Consider the following 20,018-nt stretch of genomic DNA (forward strand, 5'->3'; position numbering starts at 1 on the left):
CCAACTGTGCTGTGGTGCAGTCCGGGGCAGCCCATCCCCAGGTGCCACCGGGGCACTCAGACCAGAGCAGTCTGGCCCCAGGCATGGCCAGGGCGGCCTGGATTCAGCTCTGACTGGGGAGGCCCAGCCTGGACCCAGGCATGGGTGGAGCAACCCTCTTCTGGCCTGGACCTGCTGGGGCTGGGGTGGGTGGGGGGGAAGGGGGTGCCTATCCTGCAGCCCCAGCCCCAGAGCTGCCGCAGAAGAGAGATTCACCTCTCCTCCCCAGCCCAGGTATTGTTGCTGTGGAGTCCTCTGAGCACTCTCCTGCACCCCCAATCCTGCACCCCCACCAAGAGCCCTCACCCCCTGCACCCAGCCCTCTGCCCTTGCCCTGAGCCCTGAGCCCTCGTCCCCAGCCCCACCCCAGAGCCCTCACCCCCAGCCAGAGCCCTTACACCCCTACACCCCAATCCTCTGCCCCAGCCCTGAGCCCCTCCCACACTCCGAACCCCTCGGCCCCACACCCACTACATGCATTTTGTTATGAGCACCAACATGAAGGTGCTGTGTGACATCACTTCCATATTGGTGCACATAAAATTCATTCCGCACATGGGTGGGAAAAATTAGAGGGAACAATGGTTGCCTCCCCCATTCAGTAAGGGTCCCACCCTTTCCCTGACCTTCTTGTTGCTAAGGTATTTGTCATGGTAGGATGGGCCTTCAGGTCTAAAGTAATGGTCAGCATCGTCTGCAATCATAACTGGGGAAGGAAGGTCTTGACTTTCGTAGAGTCCAAGACTGATTCTATAAACTCTGTCTCTTGTATAAGAGACAGGATTGACTTCTCTCTGTTGAGGAACAACCCTAATACATTGAAGGTGAATTGGACAACAGTCATGTTGGACATCACCTCAGGCTTGGACCATCCAAGCAGGGAAACACTTGAATTCCCAATTTTCTGAAGAACACTGGCACCACTGCCCTCTACTTTGTGAATACACGTGGGGCTGCAGACAGGCTAAATGGTAAGACTGCAAACTGATAGTGGCATTGGTTGACTAAAAATCTGAGAAATTTCTTGTGGCTTTGATGTTTTGCTACATGCAAATATGCATCCTTTAAGTCGAGAGTGGCATACCATTCTCCAGGATCCAGGGAGGGAATAACAGAAGCCAGAGGGACCATACAAAACTTTATTTTCTTTAGCTATCTCTTGTGATCTTGCAAGCCTAGAATGAGTCTGCGACCCCCTTTTGCTTTTAGAATTAGGAAGTATTGAGAATAAAATTCCTTTCCGCTGTGAAATGGAGGACCTTCCACTATGACTCCCAACCAGAGGAGAGATTGCAGCTCCTGAAGGAGAACTTCCTCTTGAGCATGGCCCCTGAAAAGAGATGAGGAAAGGAGGTGAAAAGTGCAGAAATAAATTGAAGGATGTCTCCCAATTCCACTATACTTAAGACCCACTGGTCTTCAGTGATGCAGGACCAAGCATTTAAGTAGGGGGATAACCAGTTGGCAAAAAAGGGGTAGAAGAGGCTTGCACTCTGGAAGATGGTAGTCCTTGACAAACACATTAAAATGTTTGCGTAGAACTGTCATTCTGTCGGTAAGAACTAGGAGCTGCTGCAGAAAACAAAAGGATTGGTCTTCTATAACCTTCAGTCTTTTTTCTCACTAGGTCCTGGTTGTGAGGCATGAAAGAAGGATAGTATGGCTGTGGAGGCGAGATCGGCTTTTAATTTGGGGAAGGTGAGTCTATGCAGCTTGTCATCAGTCTGCTTAGAGAAGAGCAATGACCCCTCAAAGGGCTGTAATACTTTGGTCTCATTTTGGTTGTAGGGTTTAGTGAACAAATACTGGGTGGTGCAGGTGGCCTGTGATATACAGAGCTCAGACTAGATGACCTGCTGGGCCCTTTTGGCCTTAAACTCTATGTATCTAAAAGGTCATAGGAACAGTGAGTGCTGGAGGAGCCAAGAATCCACATAGAACTCTGTCTGGATGTGTGAATTGACAAAGACATGGAAAATGGTCCCACAGTCAGAGAGAGCCTTCCTGTTAAGCTTCCTGTTCCTGGACTGATCCACAGCCATCTTAGTCAATGCCAGGAGGAGGTCCCAGGACTATGTGGGACCTTAGATCAAGTCGGCAAAAATAAACAGGTGAAAGGAAAATTGCTGCCCCAGCCTCTCACCACAAAGGGTTGGATGTTGGAGGAATCCATGAAATGCAGCAGCAATGTGCCTATGCTCACAACTCCATGGAGGATCTGCCAGCTTACATCACTGGTGGATGGTGGAACCAGGATGGAATATATGCTTTCCCGCCAGAGGCCTTCCATCCAAGCATGAATGTCCCACCACTTGGGTCCCTGGGGGAGGGAGTGCAAAAGAGCAAGGAAATGGATGATATGGAGCACTCAATATATGAAGAATTCCCCTGGGCATGGCTGTGAGGCGGACTTAGGTGATATGTGGAGAGCAGCTGTGGGAAGTTGTCATGGGACCAAGGCCTGACAGACTCCAGCAGCTAAGAGAGAAGGGTGGGTTGGATAAGTCTTCTCAGGGGACCCATTTGGGAACATGAGAGAGGTAGGGGACAGGGTGGCTTTCACTGCCTAGAGCATACAACAGAAAGTTTGAGTGAAGTGGGCAGCCCCACGCATGGTGAAAGCATGGTGGGGACCACCCAGTCCTGCCGGCTGTAACTTATGAAAGGGAATATATGACAGGGTTGCCTGCAAAAGCAGAGGATTGGACTCAGTGATCCAGGAGATCCCTTCTAGTCCAGTGTCCTTCTATAGTCCAGAAGCTCTTGATTCTGAGGACCAACTTCTGGTCAACTGAAGATAACACTACCAGCACATGAAGCTGGAGATTGGGCAGGAGGGGCTCCAGGAGAAAGTCCTCATCTCTCAGTGGCTACAGAGGACCTGGTTGTGGAGACCAGCTTTCAGGTCCTGGTAGAATGCTGGCAACTGTAGGAGGTCTAATGGGAGACCCCTTGGGTTGAAGTCAAAGAACTGCTGGTCCTATCAGAGCCCTCAGAAACAGTGGAGAAAAGCATGCTCCATGCAGGACAGGAGACATCCTACAGGATCTCTGCAGGACCTGTATAAAGTACACTCTGGCCTGTCACAGCTGGACTTTGAGGTCTACCCACTTTGGACAGTAGTCACGAAGCAGGAGTTGGAGGAATTGCAAGTGCCAGGTCCTGTAAGCAAGAGTCTGGGTCAGAGTCAGAGACTGGAGATCAGAGGTAGTTACCAGGCTGGAATCAGGAGGCATGCATCAGGATCAGAGTCAAGCTGGAATAGGAGACAGGCGATCAAGCAAAGTCTAGCACTGCAGCAGGCCAAAGTCTGTACAGCTGCCCAGGCAACTTGTTGGGGCAACCTCTGGGGTTAAATAGGGTGCTTGGCCAATCAGAGGGCTGCAGGGCACCATCACTCTGGTTCTCTTGGGAGATATCTTGTGGTGCCTACTCTCCACAGTGCTCCCTGGCTGTCTTTCTACATGGCCTCCTGGTGGCACTGTAGGAACATCAACTGTTCTAGGTTCTGCAGACCTGGGTTCTAGTCCCTGGTTCTTTACAGCCTGAAAGAACCAGGTTCTGTAGGCTGGGAATGTCAGGCCAGGTCAACAATTGAATCATCAGTAAGAGTGGCCCAGCAGCCTAAAAAGTTGTGCTAGAACAGGATAGGTTATGTGTTGACTCAAATTTGGCAGGAGTTGTCTCTCTTTCTGGGCTATACGAGTAGGAACCACACTGCCCAGATCAAGGTTGAGTCAGTAGAGGTAATGCTGAGCTTGTTTCTGCATGGCACTGACAACACACAAATGTTACAACCCTAATACGCCCACACGCTCTGTACCCTCTGGGATCCAGCCGTGGTTCTCAAACTGGTCCAGCCGGATGACTTTAGGGTCGTGGCACCCTTGAGTACGTCGGATCTGGCAGGCTACACCTGCCTTCCAGGAGGGCATCAAAGCAGAAAAGAAGACCTGGTACTCGCTGTCAGACAATGGACTGCCTGGAACCGGGGATGACTTGCTGCAGACAGGCTGCACTATGGGGAGCAGAAGTCCTGTGGAGAAAGCAGGACAGTGATGAGTACAGCCATCAGTGACTCAAGGACATAAAGAAGCACTTCATAGACCTGTCAGTCCCCATGTTTCCACTTGCTTCCCCAAACTCTAGATCAGCCCAACAAGCCCATCCAGCCTGAGGTTCCCCCTGTTCCCCATGTTGGCTGGACCACAATGGTGCCTTAGAAATGAAACACAAACACCTCAAGCCAGCTGGTTTCCCCCAGATCTGGGTGAGTCTGGTCTGGAGCTGGTTCCTTTGAGGTAAAAGGCTTCATATCCCATTCCATAACCACTCAGTCCTCCAGAACTGGGGCTGCACTGAAACCAGTGCCCTACACGTGAAAGGCTGTTTTATCCCATTCCTTAATCTCCCTGAGTCAGCCAGTTCTTTTAACCCATTTTGCACCAGCTGTGCCCTGTGCTCTACCCCCCTGCAACCTGCTTAGCAATACAGGCTCTGATCCTGTAGAATTTGCGCCCCATTCCCTAACCATGTGTCCCATCCTAGGAGTTTTGAGACTTCATAACAGTAAGAAAACAAAGGGCAAAGTACATGTGCAGCAATGAGGCCATCTTGTGCCCTGTGTTGGTGTCATTCAAGAGCAAAGATCTTGAAGATCCATTCCCATGGGGATGAGGGAAGGATACCAGGAGTATATTCCCAGTGGGGAGAGATGGCAGAGGTACTTTCTCTTCAGGGATACTCAGGGACAACAATAGAATTTCCTGGGCTCAGGGATTTTATGTGACACCTTATAGGGAAGAGGCAGCCAAGACATCAGAGGGGAGGGTTTCTTGTGAGGTGCAGACACAGGTCACTTACCCACCAGGAGGGCCCAAGGCAGAGACTGGAACCTCAGCATTTTCTTCTCTTTAACTCCAGTGCCTGCAACTCCCAACCAACTCCTCCCATTTCAAAGGCCAACATAGAGGCTGTCGGAATGAGAATGTGGCGACCTCATAGTCAGAACCCTAGAGGAGCCACAGTGAGGGTGGAGGGCAAAGGGATCAAGAGCAATGTAGGAATGATCAGAAAAGGGGGTCAAAGGGCAGGCAGGGAGGGACACAGATGAAAAGAGGAAATCCAAAAGGGGAAAGGATTTGGGGAACAAGGAAGATGAGAGGAAAAAGGAGAGGATTTGTGAAGGGGAGCAAGGTTGGAACTACTGTGGGGGATGAGAGGCTTGGGGCAGTCATGGAAAGAATGGGAACTGGAAGGGAAACAAACTAGGGATATGGGGAAAGAGAGGGATACAGGCAGGTGAGATGAGGAATCCAGGATAGGATGAAGGCATGGAAGATAAATGGGAGAAACAAAAGAGAAGGTGGGTAGGTGAGGACTGAAAGCTGTCGAGAAGCCACCAACGCCGATGTACTGGAAATCAAGGAAAGGCTGAATGACAGGCTGTGAATAGGGGCTAGATGGGTGATGTTGCAAGAAACCAGGTGATGGCTAGAGAAGGGGAATTATTATAAAGGTATCATTATTCATGGGAAAACATACTGGGATGTTCTAGCTAACATTTAGATCCATAAATGTCCCCTTTTCCATAATAGGTGTCACTGCAGGTATTTTAAAACCTCTCTCTCTCTCTCTCTCTCTCTCTCTCTCTCTCTCTCTCCATTTTAGCTGAATTTCCTTATCATTTCCAGGAATGGCACTACCTATCAGTCACTGGTTCAGGGGTTCTGGGCCTGACACCCAATCCTATTGTTTCCCTCCCTAGGTGAGGTGGTGTCACAGATCCACAGGATCTGAGATGTGCTCCAGGTTGGAAGCTGTCCTTTGGAGGCACTCCTTCAGTGTGCCAGAACCCCAACAGTTTTCACCATCCCATAAGGATAAGCCATGCAACCATAATATCTCCAATATTGAGCCTTTGAGCTTCTGCACTTCTGTTTCACACTGTGACCTCTGCTCAGGGAGTCCACCTGAGATAGATTCCTGGTCGAAGACTTTGCACTCTTCAGGGACCAATGCACCTCAGCAAGTATTTGCAGTGACACCAGGCAGTCTTTTCAAAACAGAGTAGGATTTATTAGTCAGCTAGAACGCAGCATTGGGAAGTCCTTAGGTTAGCATAGCAAATCAAAGGTTAAGACAGTCTATCCTGATCACAGGTTTCAGAGTAGCAGCCGTGTTAGTCTGTATTCGCAAAAAGAAAAGGAGTACTTGTGGCACCTTAGAGACTAACAAATTTATTAGAGCATAAGCTTTCGTGAGCTACAGCTCACTTCATCGGATGCATTAGGCAGCCAAGCTCCCATGGAGTCCATTTGTGGCTGTCTCCCTCTGTAAGTCCCAGGTGAGAGCTTCTCAGTCTCTGCAAAGGCCAACTCTTACTCACCTACTACTGACCCATGCTGACTTCACATGTTCTGCTGTCTGAAGATTCCCATTCTTAGGTGTTAATTTATCTGTCCTTGAGGCTCCTATCGTCTTTCCAGATTCTTCATTGATATGGGTTGGCTTCAGCTAGTCCTTTAATGACACATTCATTCCTGACAGTTCCAGGCAGTTAAATGACTCATATTGCTCCTGATCTGTCCCAAGAGCAGTTTTAACCCTTCTACAATCACTGGGTAGCAATGCAAAATACAAAGGGTAACTGATGCACACATAGGAATCATAAAAATGTTGCTCAATCTCATTTTGACCAAAGCTAGACGCAATATACTACTGCCAGCTAATGAAGTTAGTTTATAACTCAAGCTTTGCTCTATTACTAAAGGTTTAGGATTCAAGTTCTAATGATGATGCCAAAGTTGTTACAGTTGCATATGATGTAATTCTTTTTACCTTTTCCATCAAATAAAAACTCTCCAAAAACAGAACAACCAACCTCCTTCTACATACCACGAGGAAATTACAGGGTTTTGGTTTTTTAAGCTCTCTTTTGTTTTAAATTACATGAAAAATATGACTTAGATGGTAAAGTCAAGCACTGGAAAGTTAGAAAATTCCAGAATTTAGGTGCCTATTAAAAATTAATTCTGCCCTCTATTCTGTATGCATTAGGTACAGAACATGATTTAGTTACATGATTATAGATTATTTCCACAGGACCCGTGCCACATTCAGTTCACAGAAGGGATGGAGCTCAGGGAATTATTCAGGGTTGTGTTGCAAAGGAGGTGGTTGTCTATAAAACGTATGCCTAATTTTCACAGAAGTTGGAAGGCATGGAGTGAATGAAGCAGGGGATTGCAAGAAGAAAAAGGATGTTCTCATGGTTAAGGCAAGTGGAAGCCATACAGGAGAACTCAGTTCTCTGCTTCAGGGTCCCTATGTGATGCTGAGTAGGTTGCTTAAATCAAAACTTTTGGAGGAGACCACTAACTGTGCATTCCTTAGTTTCTATGTGCCTGAATTGAGATACCTGGGACCTGATTTTTAGAAGTGCTGAGCTTACACAACTACAACTGACATCAGTGGGTACCTGCTCAGTACTTCCAGCAATAAGGCAGTGTGATCCAGAGGAATGAGCACAGCTATGGGAGAGGCAGGAGTTCCTATCTTGACTCTGCCACTGACTCACTATGTGGCATGAGTCAAGTCTCTGCCTCAATTTACCCACCTGTAAAATGGGCATAACAGTACTCTCATGTCTCAGTTAATTCATGTTCATGGAGCACTCAGATAGTGATAAGCACCATAGAACAGACCATGAGGAAATACATAATTCTGTAGAGAATGTGGGGTTTGGATGGTGTGTAGTATATAAGGAAGGAGCCACTAACTGAATGATGAGGATAATATTGAACTGTTGCAACATATCAATCCTGTGTACTAAATGAGATAGGAATCCTGTGAAAAAAGAAAAAGTTATTTACCTTGTGCAGAAAGGATGATTCAAGATGTGTGTCCTGATGGATGCTCCACTGTAGGTGTGTGAGTCCCTGCACCTCTGATCAGAGATTTTAGATAGCAGTGTTTGTTTGGCCTGCACATGTGCTTTCCTTGTCTTGTGCCTTGCCTTGAACCTAACTAGTGTTGCGTGGGCGAACCGCCCCCAGTTCCTTCTCTACCACAGAGCCCCTTATTGAGAACTTCAAAGTAGAGGGGAGGAAGGCGGGTTGTGGAGCACCCACAGGGACACACATCTTGAAGAACTATTGTTACTGCACAGGGTGAGTAACTTTTTCTTCTTCAAGTAGAGTCTCTATGGGTTCTCCACTGTAGGTGACTCCCTAGCAGTACTACTTATGGAGGGGTGAGGCTTCAACATCAAGTCTATTAATGATGTCAGTACTGTGAAGCTGAAGTCATGGGTAACTGCATAATTTTCTGCAAAGGTATGAGCTGATGCCCAAGTTGCTGTCCTGCATGTTTCTGTGATGGGGACATTGTTAATAAATGCTACAGAAGTGGAGATGGATCTCGTGGAATGAGTTTGGACTCTAGATGGAGGCTGCAGATTGTGGGCACAATAGTAATAGTTAATACAGTTTGAAATCCATTTTGAGACTTACTGTTTTCATATTGTGGATCTATTGGATCTGTCTGCAACTGAGAGGAACAGTTTAGGAGATTTCCTAAACTCCTTTGTTCTAGCCAAATAAAATGCCAAAGCTCTCCTCACATCAAGCGTATGTAATATTGCTTCTCTGTTGTCACTGTGAAGCTTTGGGCAGAAAGTAGGCAGATGAATGAGCTGGTTCATATGGAAAGACAATGCTACTTTGGGAGGGAACTTTGGGTGTGGTCTCAGTGTGACCTTATTCTTGAAGAATATTGTGAAGGGAGGGTATGCCATTAGTGCCGTTATCTCCATGATCCTCCGAGCCAAGGTGATGGCCACTAGGAATGCTGTCTTCATGCACAGATGAGTAAGTGACATGTGGCCATGGGTTCAAAAGGTGGTTTTGTTAGGCCTTTGAGGACTAGATTAAAGTCCAATGTTGCTGAGGGACATCTGATTTGTAGGAATAAAGTTACCCATACCTTTGAGGAATCTCATCATTATTGGATGAGCAAATATTGAATATCCATCTGTCTTGTGGTGGAAGGCCCTTATGGCTGAAAGGTGCACTTTTACTGATCTAATAGTCCCATCTTCTTGAGGTCTAGAATGTAGTCTAGTATTAGCAGGAGGGGAGAGGATGCTAAGGTAATTTGTTTCAAAATACCAGATTTGGAAACTTTTCAACTTTTATATGCAAGTGTGATGAGTCATTGATTTTCTACTACGTAACAGCACCTTTTTCAGCTCCTCACAGCAGGAGTTCTCTGTGCATTGGAAACATGTAGGAGTCAAGTCTGGAGTCAGAGAATCTGTACGTTCAGATGATGGATCTGTCCAGCATTCTGAGAGAGGAGGTGAAGAAGGAGCTGAAGAGTAATTGGTGGGCACATTGCTAGCTAAGCTACATATAGGTACCACATTTGTCTCGGCCGGGTGGGAACTATATGTATAACTTTTGTTCTCTCTCTCTCTCTGAGTAGGACCTTCATTATGAGTGGACATGGGGGAAAGACATAGAGGAGCTCTCTGTTCTATTGAAAGACAAAAAACATCCCCCTATGAGTCTCTCTCCAGACTGGCTCTGGAGCAGTACCGGGGGCATTTCTTGTTCCCATAAGCAGCAAACAAATCTATTGTTGGGGTTCCCCAGTAGCAGAATATGTTGTGGAGCACTGTCCAGTCCATTTCCCATGCGTGATCCTGTGAGCGTGTGAGACTGAGCATGTCCGCTATTATATTCTATGCTCCTGATAGGTAAGCGGCTGATATGTGAATGTTGTGGTGAATTGTATTGGCCACTGTCAGAAGACAGGACACTGGGCTAGATGGACCTTTGGTCTGACCCAGTATTGCCAATTCCATAATTGTATTGCTTCTGTACATAGGGATGGTGCTCTCATCCCGCCCCTTGTCAGTTTATGTAAAACATATACGCTATGTCGTCTGTCATTATCTTCGTATGTGTATCTTTGATTAACAGTAGGAAAAGAGCACAAGCATTCCTGACTGACTCCTAAATTCCAGGAGATTGATATGGAGCGTTGATCCTGTGGGGACCATTTCCCCCAAACTTTGTGATTGCTCAGGTGAGCTCCCCAGCCCACTAAAGATGTGTCTGTTGTGAGAATCAATGCTGGGGGAGGCAGTGTAAATGGAATCCCTGCACAGACATTCTTTGGGTCTTTCCACCATTCAAGGGAGTCTTTAACCATGGAGGACATTGAGAGTGACTTGTTTAATCTGTGCCTGTTTAGCGTGTATACAAATTTGAGCCATGCTGGGAGACAGCACATGTGTAGTCTCACATGAGATACCATGTATGTACATACTCTACCATGAGTCCAAGAAGCTGAAGGCAATTTCTGGCTGACATTTGGGGGCTGGCATGAACTGTATCTATTAAGGTGGTCAGGTTGTGGAATCTGTGTAGCAGGAGGAAGGCTCTGGCCTTCACTGCATCGAGATAAACCCCTATAAACTCCAAGTGTTGCACTGGAGTCAAGGTCGATTTCTATTATTCAGTTGTAGTCCCCACCGTGAGAATACCTCCATAGTCTTTTGAGTGGCCCTTAGGGCATCTTCGACAGAACAAGCCTTGTGAAGGCAATCATCCAAATATGGGTAAATCATGATTCATAATTTGCGTAGATTAGCTGCTACCACAGATAGATAGTACAGCACTCTGTACTGGTAATGATCCTGACAGAAGATGAATATGAGCAATCTCCAGTGAGATGGTTGAATCAATATGTGGAAATAGGTATCTTGTAGTTCCCGTGCAGAGAACCAATCTCCCTGGTCTAGTGATGGAAGAGACAGTTACCTTTTCTGTAACTGGTGTTCTTCAAGATGTGTTGCTCATGTCCATTCCACAATAGGTGTGTGTGCTTGCCATGTGCACCGGTGCCAGAAGTTTCTCCCTTAGCAGTACCCTTAGGGGAGTGCCCCTAGTGACCCCTGGAGTGGCGCCACCATGGTGCGGTATAAGGGGCGCTGCACGCTCCCTCCACCCTCAGTTTCTTCTTGTCAGACACCTCCGACACAGGGGAAGAAGGGCAGGATGTGGAATGGACATGAGCAACACATCACGAAGAACACCAGTTACGGAAAAGGTAACTATCTCTTCTTCTTCAAGTGATTGCTCATGTGCATTCCACAACAGGTGATTCCAAGCTATATCTGTTGGAGGTGGGTAGGAGTTCACAGACACTCAGGACAGAGCACAGCCCTGCCGAACCCGGCATCCTCCCTGGTTTGAGAGACAATTGCATAATGTGAGGTGAATGTGTGAACTGATGACCATGTGGCAGCCCTACAGATGTCCTGAATAGGGACATGGGCCAGAAAGGCAGCCGACGAGGCTTGCACCCTAGTTGAGTGTGCCCTCACAATTGGCAGTGGGGGGACTCCTGCCAGGTCATAACAAGTACGGATACACAAGGTGATCCAGTTGGAGAGCCACTGAGTGGAGATCGGCCGACCTCTCATGCGTTCAGCTGAGGTGATGAACAGTTGCGAAGACTTTCTGAACGGTTTTGTATGTTCCAGGTAAAAAGCCAGAGCCTGTCTCACATCCAGCATGTGGAGGCGGTGCTCCTCACTGGATGCATGGGGTTTGGGACAAAGCACTGGCAGGAAAATGTCCTGGCCCATATGGTAGGCGGAGACCATCTTAGGGAGGTATGAAGGATGTGGTCGGAGCTGGACCATATCCTTATGGAACACTATGTACGGGGGTTTGGAGGTCAGGGCCCGGAGCTCTGAGACCCGTCTAGCGGACGTGATTACCACCAGAAAGACTCTCTTCCACAAGAGGTGTGACCAGGAGCATGTAGCTAGCAGTTCAAATGGAGTTAACCTGACCAGCACCAAGTTCAGATCCCACTGTGGGACTGGGGGCCTAACCTAGGGGAAGAGGCGATCCAAACCCTTAAGGAATCAGCTAGTCATGGCACGAGAGAACACAGTGTGGCCCTGCACTGGCGGGTGGAAGGCCGATATGGCCGCCAAGTGCACCTTGATGGACGAGGGCGCTAAGCCCTAGGCTCTAAGATGAAGGAGGTAGTCTAATATAAGCTGGATCAGAGCAGCTACAAGCAAGATGCCCCGATAAGCGGACCACCAAGAAAACCGAGACCATTTTGTCAGGTGGGCCACCTGCTCTCCAGGAGGATGCGCTGAACCCCTTCCGAGCAAGTCCTCTCCTCCTGACCTAATGATTGAGCAGCCATGCTGTGAGGTGGAGTGCTGCTAAGTTGGGGTGGAGGAGGCAACCTTGGTCCTGGGAGAGCAGGTCCAGGCAGGACGGCAATGGCCATGGCAGGGCAACTGCCAGGCTCATGAGAGTCCCGTACCAATGTTGCCTGGGCCATGTTGGGGTGGTCAGGAGGACCCAGACCCTGTCTGTTTTTATCTTTTCCAAGACCTTGCTGATCAGTGGAATCGGGGAAAGGCATAGAAAAGTTGGCCCAACCCAGGACAGAAGGAAGGCATCAGAGATCGCGCCCAAGCCCAACCCTCCCCTGGAGCAGAAGCAGGGACACTGGTGTTTCTGCTGTGTTGGGAACAGGTCCACTTGGGGAGTGTCCCATGTTTGGAAAATCCTGTGCATCACCTCTGGGTGCAGTGACCGCTCGTGCTGAGAGGAGAAGCCTCAGCTCAGTCAATCCATCCAAGAGTTCCAGATGCCTGGTAAGTGGTGGTCTTCCAGGCAAATGTCGTGGGCTATGCAGAAGTCCCACAGTCTGAGGGCTTCCTGGCAGAGGGCTGAGGAACAGGCCCCGCCTTGCCTGTTGATGTAGAACATCGAGGCCATGTTGTCTGTGAGATCCCTGACCACTCTGCCTGCCAGGTGTGAGTGGAAGGCCATGCATGCCAGATGGACCGCCCTAAGCTCCTTGAAGTTTATGTGCAGGGCAAGGTCCTGTGTAGACCACAGACCTTAGGTCTGGAGGTTTCCCACATGGACATCCCACCCCAGGTCAGACATGTCGGACACCAATTCCACAGATGGGGGTTGGCCCCTGAACGGGACCCCTTGGAGCATGTTTCTCGGGGAGGACCACCAACGCAGGGAGGCTATCACCAGTTCGGACACGGTGAAGACTTTGTCCATCCTGTCTTTGGACTGGGAGAATACTGAGGTTAACCAGAGCTGGAGGGGCCACATCCTGAGTCTGGCATGACAAACCACGTATGTGCATGCCGACATATGACCCAGGAGTTAGAGACACACTCTGGCTGTGGTCACGGGGAATCTTGTGACTGAGCTGATGAGCTCCCTTTGGGTTTCAAATCTGTCCAGTGGGAGAGAGGCTCTTGCCAATGCCAAGTCCAGAATTGCCCCAATGAACTCTATGCACTGCACCGGAACTAACGCGGACTTGGTGTCATTTACCAACAGGCCCAGTGTGGTGCATGTGGACTGGAGGAGTGATACGTGATCCTGTACCTGCACCCTGGAGCTGCCTTTGACCAGCCAGTCATCGAGGTAGGGAAAAATCTGGACTCCCCAATGTCTGAAGTAGGCCGTTACCACAGACATACACTTTGTGAATAACCTGGGAGCGATGGACAGGCTCCTGCCCAACCATGAAACAGAGGAAATGCCTGTGTCCCTCGAATATATGAATGTGGAAATATGCATCCTGTAGATCGAGGGTGGCATACCAGTCCCTGGGATCCAGGGAGGGGATGATGGAGGCAAGAAAGACCATGAGAAACTTGAGCTGTACCATGTACTGGTTCAGGCCTCGCAGGTCCAGGATAGGCCTGACCTGCTCTTTGGCCTTCAGAATAAAGAAATAGCAGGAGTAGAACCCCTTGCGTCTGAACTCCGCTGGCACCACCTCCACAGCTCCTAAGCCAAGGAGCCGCATCACCTCCTGCTTGAGTAGGCTCTCATGAGAGGGATCCCTGAAGAGGGATGGGGATGGAGAGGGAGTGGGTGGAGTACAAGTAAACTGGAGGGTGTAACCGACCAGACGGTCCGAAGTCAGCCGCAACCACTCTGGGAGAAAAGCACACAACCGGTTGGAGAAGGGAAGTTTTATTGTGGGTGGATCCCTGGTATGAACTAGTAAGTTGCCCCCAGACATCCCGTCAAAACTGGTGGCTTTCCCACCTTAGCCCTGGTCTACACTACTAGTTTAGGTTGAATTTAGCAGCGTTAGATCGATTTAACCCTGCACCCGTCCACACAACAAGGCCATTTTTGTCGACTTAAAGGGCTCTTAAAATCAATTTCTGTAGTCCTCCCCGACGAGGGGATCAGCACTGAAATTGACATCGCCGGGTCGAATTTGGGGTAGTGTGGATGCAATTCGTCGGTATTGGCCTTTGGGAGCTATCCCAGAGTGCTCCATTGTGACTGCTCTGGACAGCACTTTTCAGATGTACTAGCCAGGTAGACAGGAAAAGCCACAGGGGCTTTTGAATTTCATTTCCTGTTTGGCCAGCGTGGCAAGCTCATCAGCAGAGGTGACCATGCAGAGCTCATCAGCACAGGTGACCATTCAGTCCCAGAATTGCAAAAGAGATCCAGCATGGACCAAATGGGAGGTACTGGATCTGATTGCTGTATGAGGAGAGGAATCCATGCCAAGAACTCTGTTCCAAAAAACGAAATGCCAAAATATTTGGAAAAAAATCTCCAAGGGCATGAAGGACAGAGGCTAACAGGGACCTGCAGCAGTATCGCGTGAAAATGAAGGAGTTCAGGCAAGCCTACGAAAAAACTAAAGAGGCAAACAGCCGCTCCAGGTCAGAGCCCCAGACATGCCACTTCTATGATGAGCTGCATGCAATTCTAGGGGGTGCCCCTACCACTACCCCACCCCTGTCCATGGACACATGCAAGGGGGGAGTCTCACGCAGCAGGGATGAGGATTTGGGGGACGAGGAAGATGATGAGGAGGATAGTGCACAACAGGCAAGCAGAGAAACTGTTCTCCCCGACAGCCAGGAACTGTTTATCACCCTGGAGCGAATACACTCCCAACCCTTCCAAGGTGGGCTCCCAGACCATGAAGCTGGAGAAGGCACCTCTGGTGAGTGTACCTTTGTAAATATAATACACACTTTAAAAGCAAGCGAGTTTAATGATTAATTTTTCCTGAAGACTTGGGATGCATTCACAGCCAGTACAGCTACTGGAAAAGTCTGTTAACGTGACTGGGGATGGAGCAGAAATCCTCCATGGACATTATTAAGGGGACATTCAGAGGTGGCCGTTCCTGCTGGGCTGTTTCCTTGTGGCTGAAAAGAAATCCTTCCCGCTTTTAGCCATGTGTGGGGGGAGGGGGAGTGCATTCACACTGAGCTGTTCGCATTTGGCTGGCAGGGATCTTCCCTGATACTAGTCACATGGTGGGAGGAGGGGTGAAGCGGTCATCCCAGAGAATTGGGTGTGGGGGGGGGTTAGTTGGGTTTGTGCTGCACGTTAACCCGAAAACCGCAGCCCCTCCTTTTAAATGGCCAACCCAGTGGGTGCTTGGTATGGAAAAGGAGGGTCCTGCAGTTTGAAACCATTCCCACATTATGAAGGTTGAAGAAGCCGAAAGACTGTGGCTTACCATGGCTGCCTGCAAGCCGAATTTGGTTGCCTGGCCCTGCGCGTGTGATCTCTCACACCAAACTGGCAGGCCCTCCATATAAGAGGCAAAATGTGACCTTGTACCAAAAGCACATGTGCTATGTAATGTTAACAGCTTGGTTCGCCGTGAAAGAGTCTACCCATTGTTCTCTAAAATGTGTCTTTTAAAATACTACTCTCCCTTTTTTTTCCTCCTGCAGCTACTAACGCTGCCCCATCATCTCTTTCCCAGAGGCTAGCGCAGACAAGAAGGCAAAAAAAATGCACTCGCAATGAAATGTTCTCCGAGCTCATGCAGTCCTCCCTCACTGAAAGAGCTCAGCAGAATGTGTGGAGGCAAACAATGGCAGAGTCCAGGAAAGCAGAAAATGAACGTGAGGACAGGAGGGATGAGCAAGATGAGACGTTGTGGGAGCAAGAGGAGAGGAGGCAGGATGCAATGCTGAGGCTACTGAGGGATCAAACTGATATGCTCTGGCATCTGGTGGAGCTGCAGGAAAGGCAGCAGGAGCACAGACTGCCGCTGCAGCCCCTGCGTAACTGTCCGCCCTCTTCCCCAAGTTCCATAGCCTCTTCACCCAGATGCCCAAGAACGTGGGGGGGGGGCACCGCTCCAGGCACCCAACCCCTCCACCGCAGAGGACTGCCCAAGCCACAGATGGCTGGCATTCAATAAGTTTTGAAATGCAGTGTGGCCTTATCCTTCCCTCATCCACCACCTCACCCGGTGCTTCCCTCCTTCCCCACCCCTCCTGGGCTACCTTGGCAGTTATCCCCCTACTTGTGTGATGAATTAATAAAGAATGCATAATTTTGAAACAACAATGACTTTATTGCCTCTGCAAGCGGTGATCAAAGGGGGGAGGGCGGTTGGCTTACAGGAAAATAGAGTGAACCAAGGGGGCGAGTTTTCATCAAGGAGAAACAAACTGAACGGTCACACTGTAGCCTGGCCAGTCATGAAACTTTTTTTCAAAGCTTCTCTGATGTGCAGCATGCCTTGTTGTGCTCTTCTAATCGCCCTGGTGTCTGGCTGCACGTAATCAGTAGCCAGGCGATTTGCCTCAACCTCCCACCATGGCATAAATGTCTCCCCCTTACTCTCACAGATATTGTGGAGCACACAGCAAGCAGCAATAACAATTGGAACATTGGTTTCGCTGAGGTCTAACTGAGTCAGTAAACTGCGCCAGCGTGCTTTTAAACATCCAAAGGCACATTCTACCACCATTCTGCACTTGCTCAGCCTGTAGTTGAACAGCTCCTTACTACTGTCCAGGGTGCCTGTGTATGACTTCATGAGCCATGGCATTAAGGGGTAGGCTGGGTCCCCAAGGATAACTATAGGCATTTCAACATCCCCAACAGCTATTTTCTGGTCTGGGAAGTAAGTCCCTTGTTGCAGCTTTTGAAACAGACCAGAGTTCCTGAAGATGCGAGCGTCGTGTACCTTTTCCGGCCATCCCACGTTGATGTGGGTGAAATGTCCCTTGTGATCCACCAGCGCTTGCAGCACCATTGAAAAGTACACCTTGCGGTTTATGTACTGGCTGCCAAGGTTGTTCGGTCCCAAGATAGGGATATGTGTTCTGTCTATCGCCCCACCACAGTTAGGGAATCCCATTGCAGCAATGCCATCCACTATGACCTGCAGAAATCAGAGTGACTACCCTTGATAGCACCAGCTCAGTGACTGCACTGGCTACTTGGATCACAGCAGCCCCCGCAGTAGATTTGCCCACTCCAAATTGATTCCAGACTGACTGGTAGCTGTCTGGCATTGCAAGTTTCCAGAAGGCTATCGCCACTCGCTTGTGAACTGTGAGGGCTGCTCTCATCTTGGTATTCTTGTGCTTCAGGGCAGGGGAAAGTAAGTCACAAAGTTCCATGAAAGTGCCCTTACGCATGCGAAAGTTTTGCAGCCACTGGGAATCATCCCAGACCTGCAACACTATGTGGTCCCACCAGTCTGTGCTTGTTTCTCCTGTGCTTGAATCAGCGTTCCATGGCATGATCCTGTCCCATTACCACAAGGATGTCGAAATTTCCAGGGCTTGTACTTTGAGAGAAGTCTGTGTCCATGTCCTCATCACTCTTGTCGCCGCGCTGCCGTTGCCTCCTTGCCTGCTTTTGCAGGTTCTGCACATACTGCAGCATAATGCACAAGGTATTTACAATGCTCATAACTGCTGTGCTGATCTGAGTGGGCTCCATGCTTGCAATGGTATGGTGTCTGCAGGAGAGCAGAGTTGCAGTGGAAGCGGTGGCTGACGACAGATGCCACAAGAATAGATATTTATAGAGAATGATGAGAGGACCTGCGAAGTGGATTCATGAGAGCAAGAGAGCAGAGTTGCAGTGGAAGCGGTGGAGTATGACAGTTAGCACTGCACACATTTTCCGAGGAAGAACACACGTACCCAGGAGCCCATGACAGAAAACATGGAGAAATTCGCTATTGAGACAATAGCAGCAGAGCAGAGTTGCAGCGGAAGTGGTGGATGATGACGGTTAACAGTCCTACTGCACCGTCTGCTGAAAGCAGTATGGCATCTGCACGGAAAGCCACCCGCGACAATGTTTTTGCCCCATCAAGCATTGGGAACTTAACCTAGAATTCCAATAGGTGGTGGAGACTGCAGGAACTGTGGGATAGCTACCCACAGTGCACCGCTCCATATCTCGATGCTAGCCACGGTAGTGAGGACGCACTCCGCCAACTTAATGCACTTAGTGTGGACATATGCAATCGACTGTATAAAATCCATTTCTAAAAATCGACTTCTATAATATCGACCTAATTTTGTAGTGTCAACATACCCTTAGAGGGCTCAGGCTCAGGTACAGGCCAGGATTGCCTCTGCAGGCGCTTTTTATAGTCCCTTGACTTTTTATAAGGGGGCTCATAACTGGGAGCCTGCTGCGGTTTGAACTTGGTCCTGGCCAGGGCTGGGACATAGAGGCCAATGTCGTGCGGGAGTCCTTCAGACCATGTAACTTCAAGTCTGTTTGTTCCACAAACATGGCCTTGCCATCAAACAGAAGGTCCTGTAAGGAGTTCTGTGCCTCGCTGGACAATCCAGACAGCAGGAGCCACGACTCTCTCCTCATGGACACCGTGGAGACCATAGACCTTGCAGCCATATCTGTGGCAAACTTGCAAATGGCCTATGCCCATGAGTGATCTGCACGTGGACTGTTTACACTGTCTGGGGGGACCCATCTCAGTGATCGCTGCAAGATTTGCTGATCCTTCAAACCTCGGATCAAGAAGGAGCAGGACATTTGGCTCTGAGCCATTCTGACAAACTGAAGGGCCGCCCTGGCAGCCATGCCCTCCTCAACCAGAGCCTTGAACTCTTTCTTATCACGCTGACTCCAGGAGGGGGTTGGGGGTTGGGGTGCAGGAGGGGGATTGGGGTGCTGGCTCCAGGAGTGGGCTCAGGGATGAGGATTGGGGTGCTGCCTCCTGCTGGGCAGCACTTATGTCTGGTGGCTCCCAGTCGGTGGCATAGTGTGGCTGCAGCTAAGACAGACTCCCTGTCTACCCTGGCCCTAGACCGCTCCCGGAAGGGGCCAATGCTCCCCTATTGGGGGAGGACGAGAAGCAGGAGTCACATGGCTCCGTGCACTGCCCCTCTCTGCAAGCACCGCTCCCACAGCTCTCTTGGCCAATGGGAGCTGCAGGGGTGGTGTTTGCAGGCAGGAGCAGTGTGTGGAGGGAGACCCCTGTTCTTCCCTTTCCCCGCCCCCCATCCCCAGGGCTGCGCTGGCTGTTTCCAGGAATGATGTAGGGCTGGGATAGGCAGGGAGTCTGCCTTAGCTGCAACTACACTATGCAGCTGGAGATCGCAATTGACTGGGAAATTCTCTAGGATTGACCAGTCAATCATGATTGACAGGTTGGTTACCACTGACCTAGAAGGATGAGTTCTGTAGGCTGCCCATGGGTCCAAGTAAGGCCACTGGGGTGGAGGAAAGGACATGGGTGGTGGCAACCATGGGTATATCAGGTAGGTTAAGGCTCCATATGTGGCTGCAGTTGGGAAAGCCCTGATTGTTGTACAAGTGAGCTGTGGTACAAGGCTAAGGAGAGCTTGTCATCCTCCTCACTGTCTTCACTGGAGAAAGGTGGAGCTGAGAGGGAAACTGGTGGTGAGTGTCCTGGTGCTGATGGTGATCCTGGAGACCAAGATGCAGTCAGTACCAGAGCGCTGGTACCGAACAGTGGAGACCCTGGTGTCTCAGTAACTAGAAGGTCTCTGGAGAAACAAAACTCCTGAGATACCGTGATGGTGGTTGGTACCACTAGGGATGGTCAATACTGGCTCATCAGTACCAAGGGAGTCAGTGGGGGATGAGGTCTCTTGTGTGATGAGC

At 49.5% G+C, this 20,018-nt stretch overlaps 1 protein-coding gene across 1 annotated transcript in view; it reads right to left on the bottom strand.

The window, feature by feature from the left end:
• Positions 1 to 18,767, bottom strand: part of LOC119853686 (acrosin binding protein) — a 73,749-nt gene extending 54,982 nt beyond the window's left edge. The window contains exons 1-4 of the mRNA XM_038397104.2: positions 18,629 to 18,767; positions 13,780 to 14,054; positions 11,476 to 11,950; positions 3,863 to 4,075 (exon numbers count right to left, since the gene is read on the bottom strand). Coding sequence (XP_038253032.1) covers positions 3,863 to 4,075; positions 11,476 to 11,950; positions 13,780 to 14,054; positions 18,629 to 18,767 — 1,102 coding nt within the window. The remainder of the gene's footprint in view (positions 1 to 3,862; positions 4,076 to 11,475; positions 11,951 to 13,779; positions 14,055 to 18,628) is intronic.
• Between the last annotated feature and the right edge of the window lie 1,251 nt (positions 18,768 to 20,018).

This window comes from Dermochelys coriacea, chromosome 1 (genome assembly GCF_009764565.3).
Source record: "Dermochelys coriacea isolate rDerCor1 chromosome 1, rDerCor1.pri.v4, whole genome shotgun sequence".
Lineage (NCBI taxonomy): Eukaryota > Metazoa > Chordata > Testudines > Dermochelyidae > Dermochelys > Dermochelys coriacea.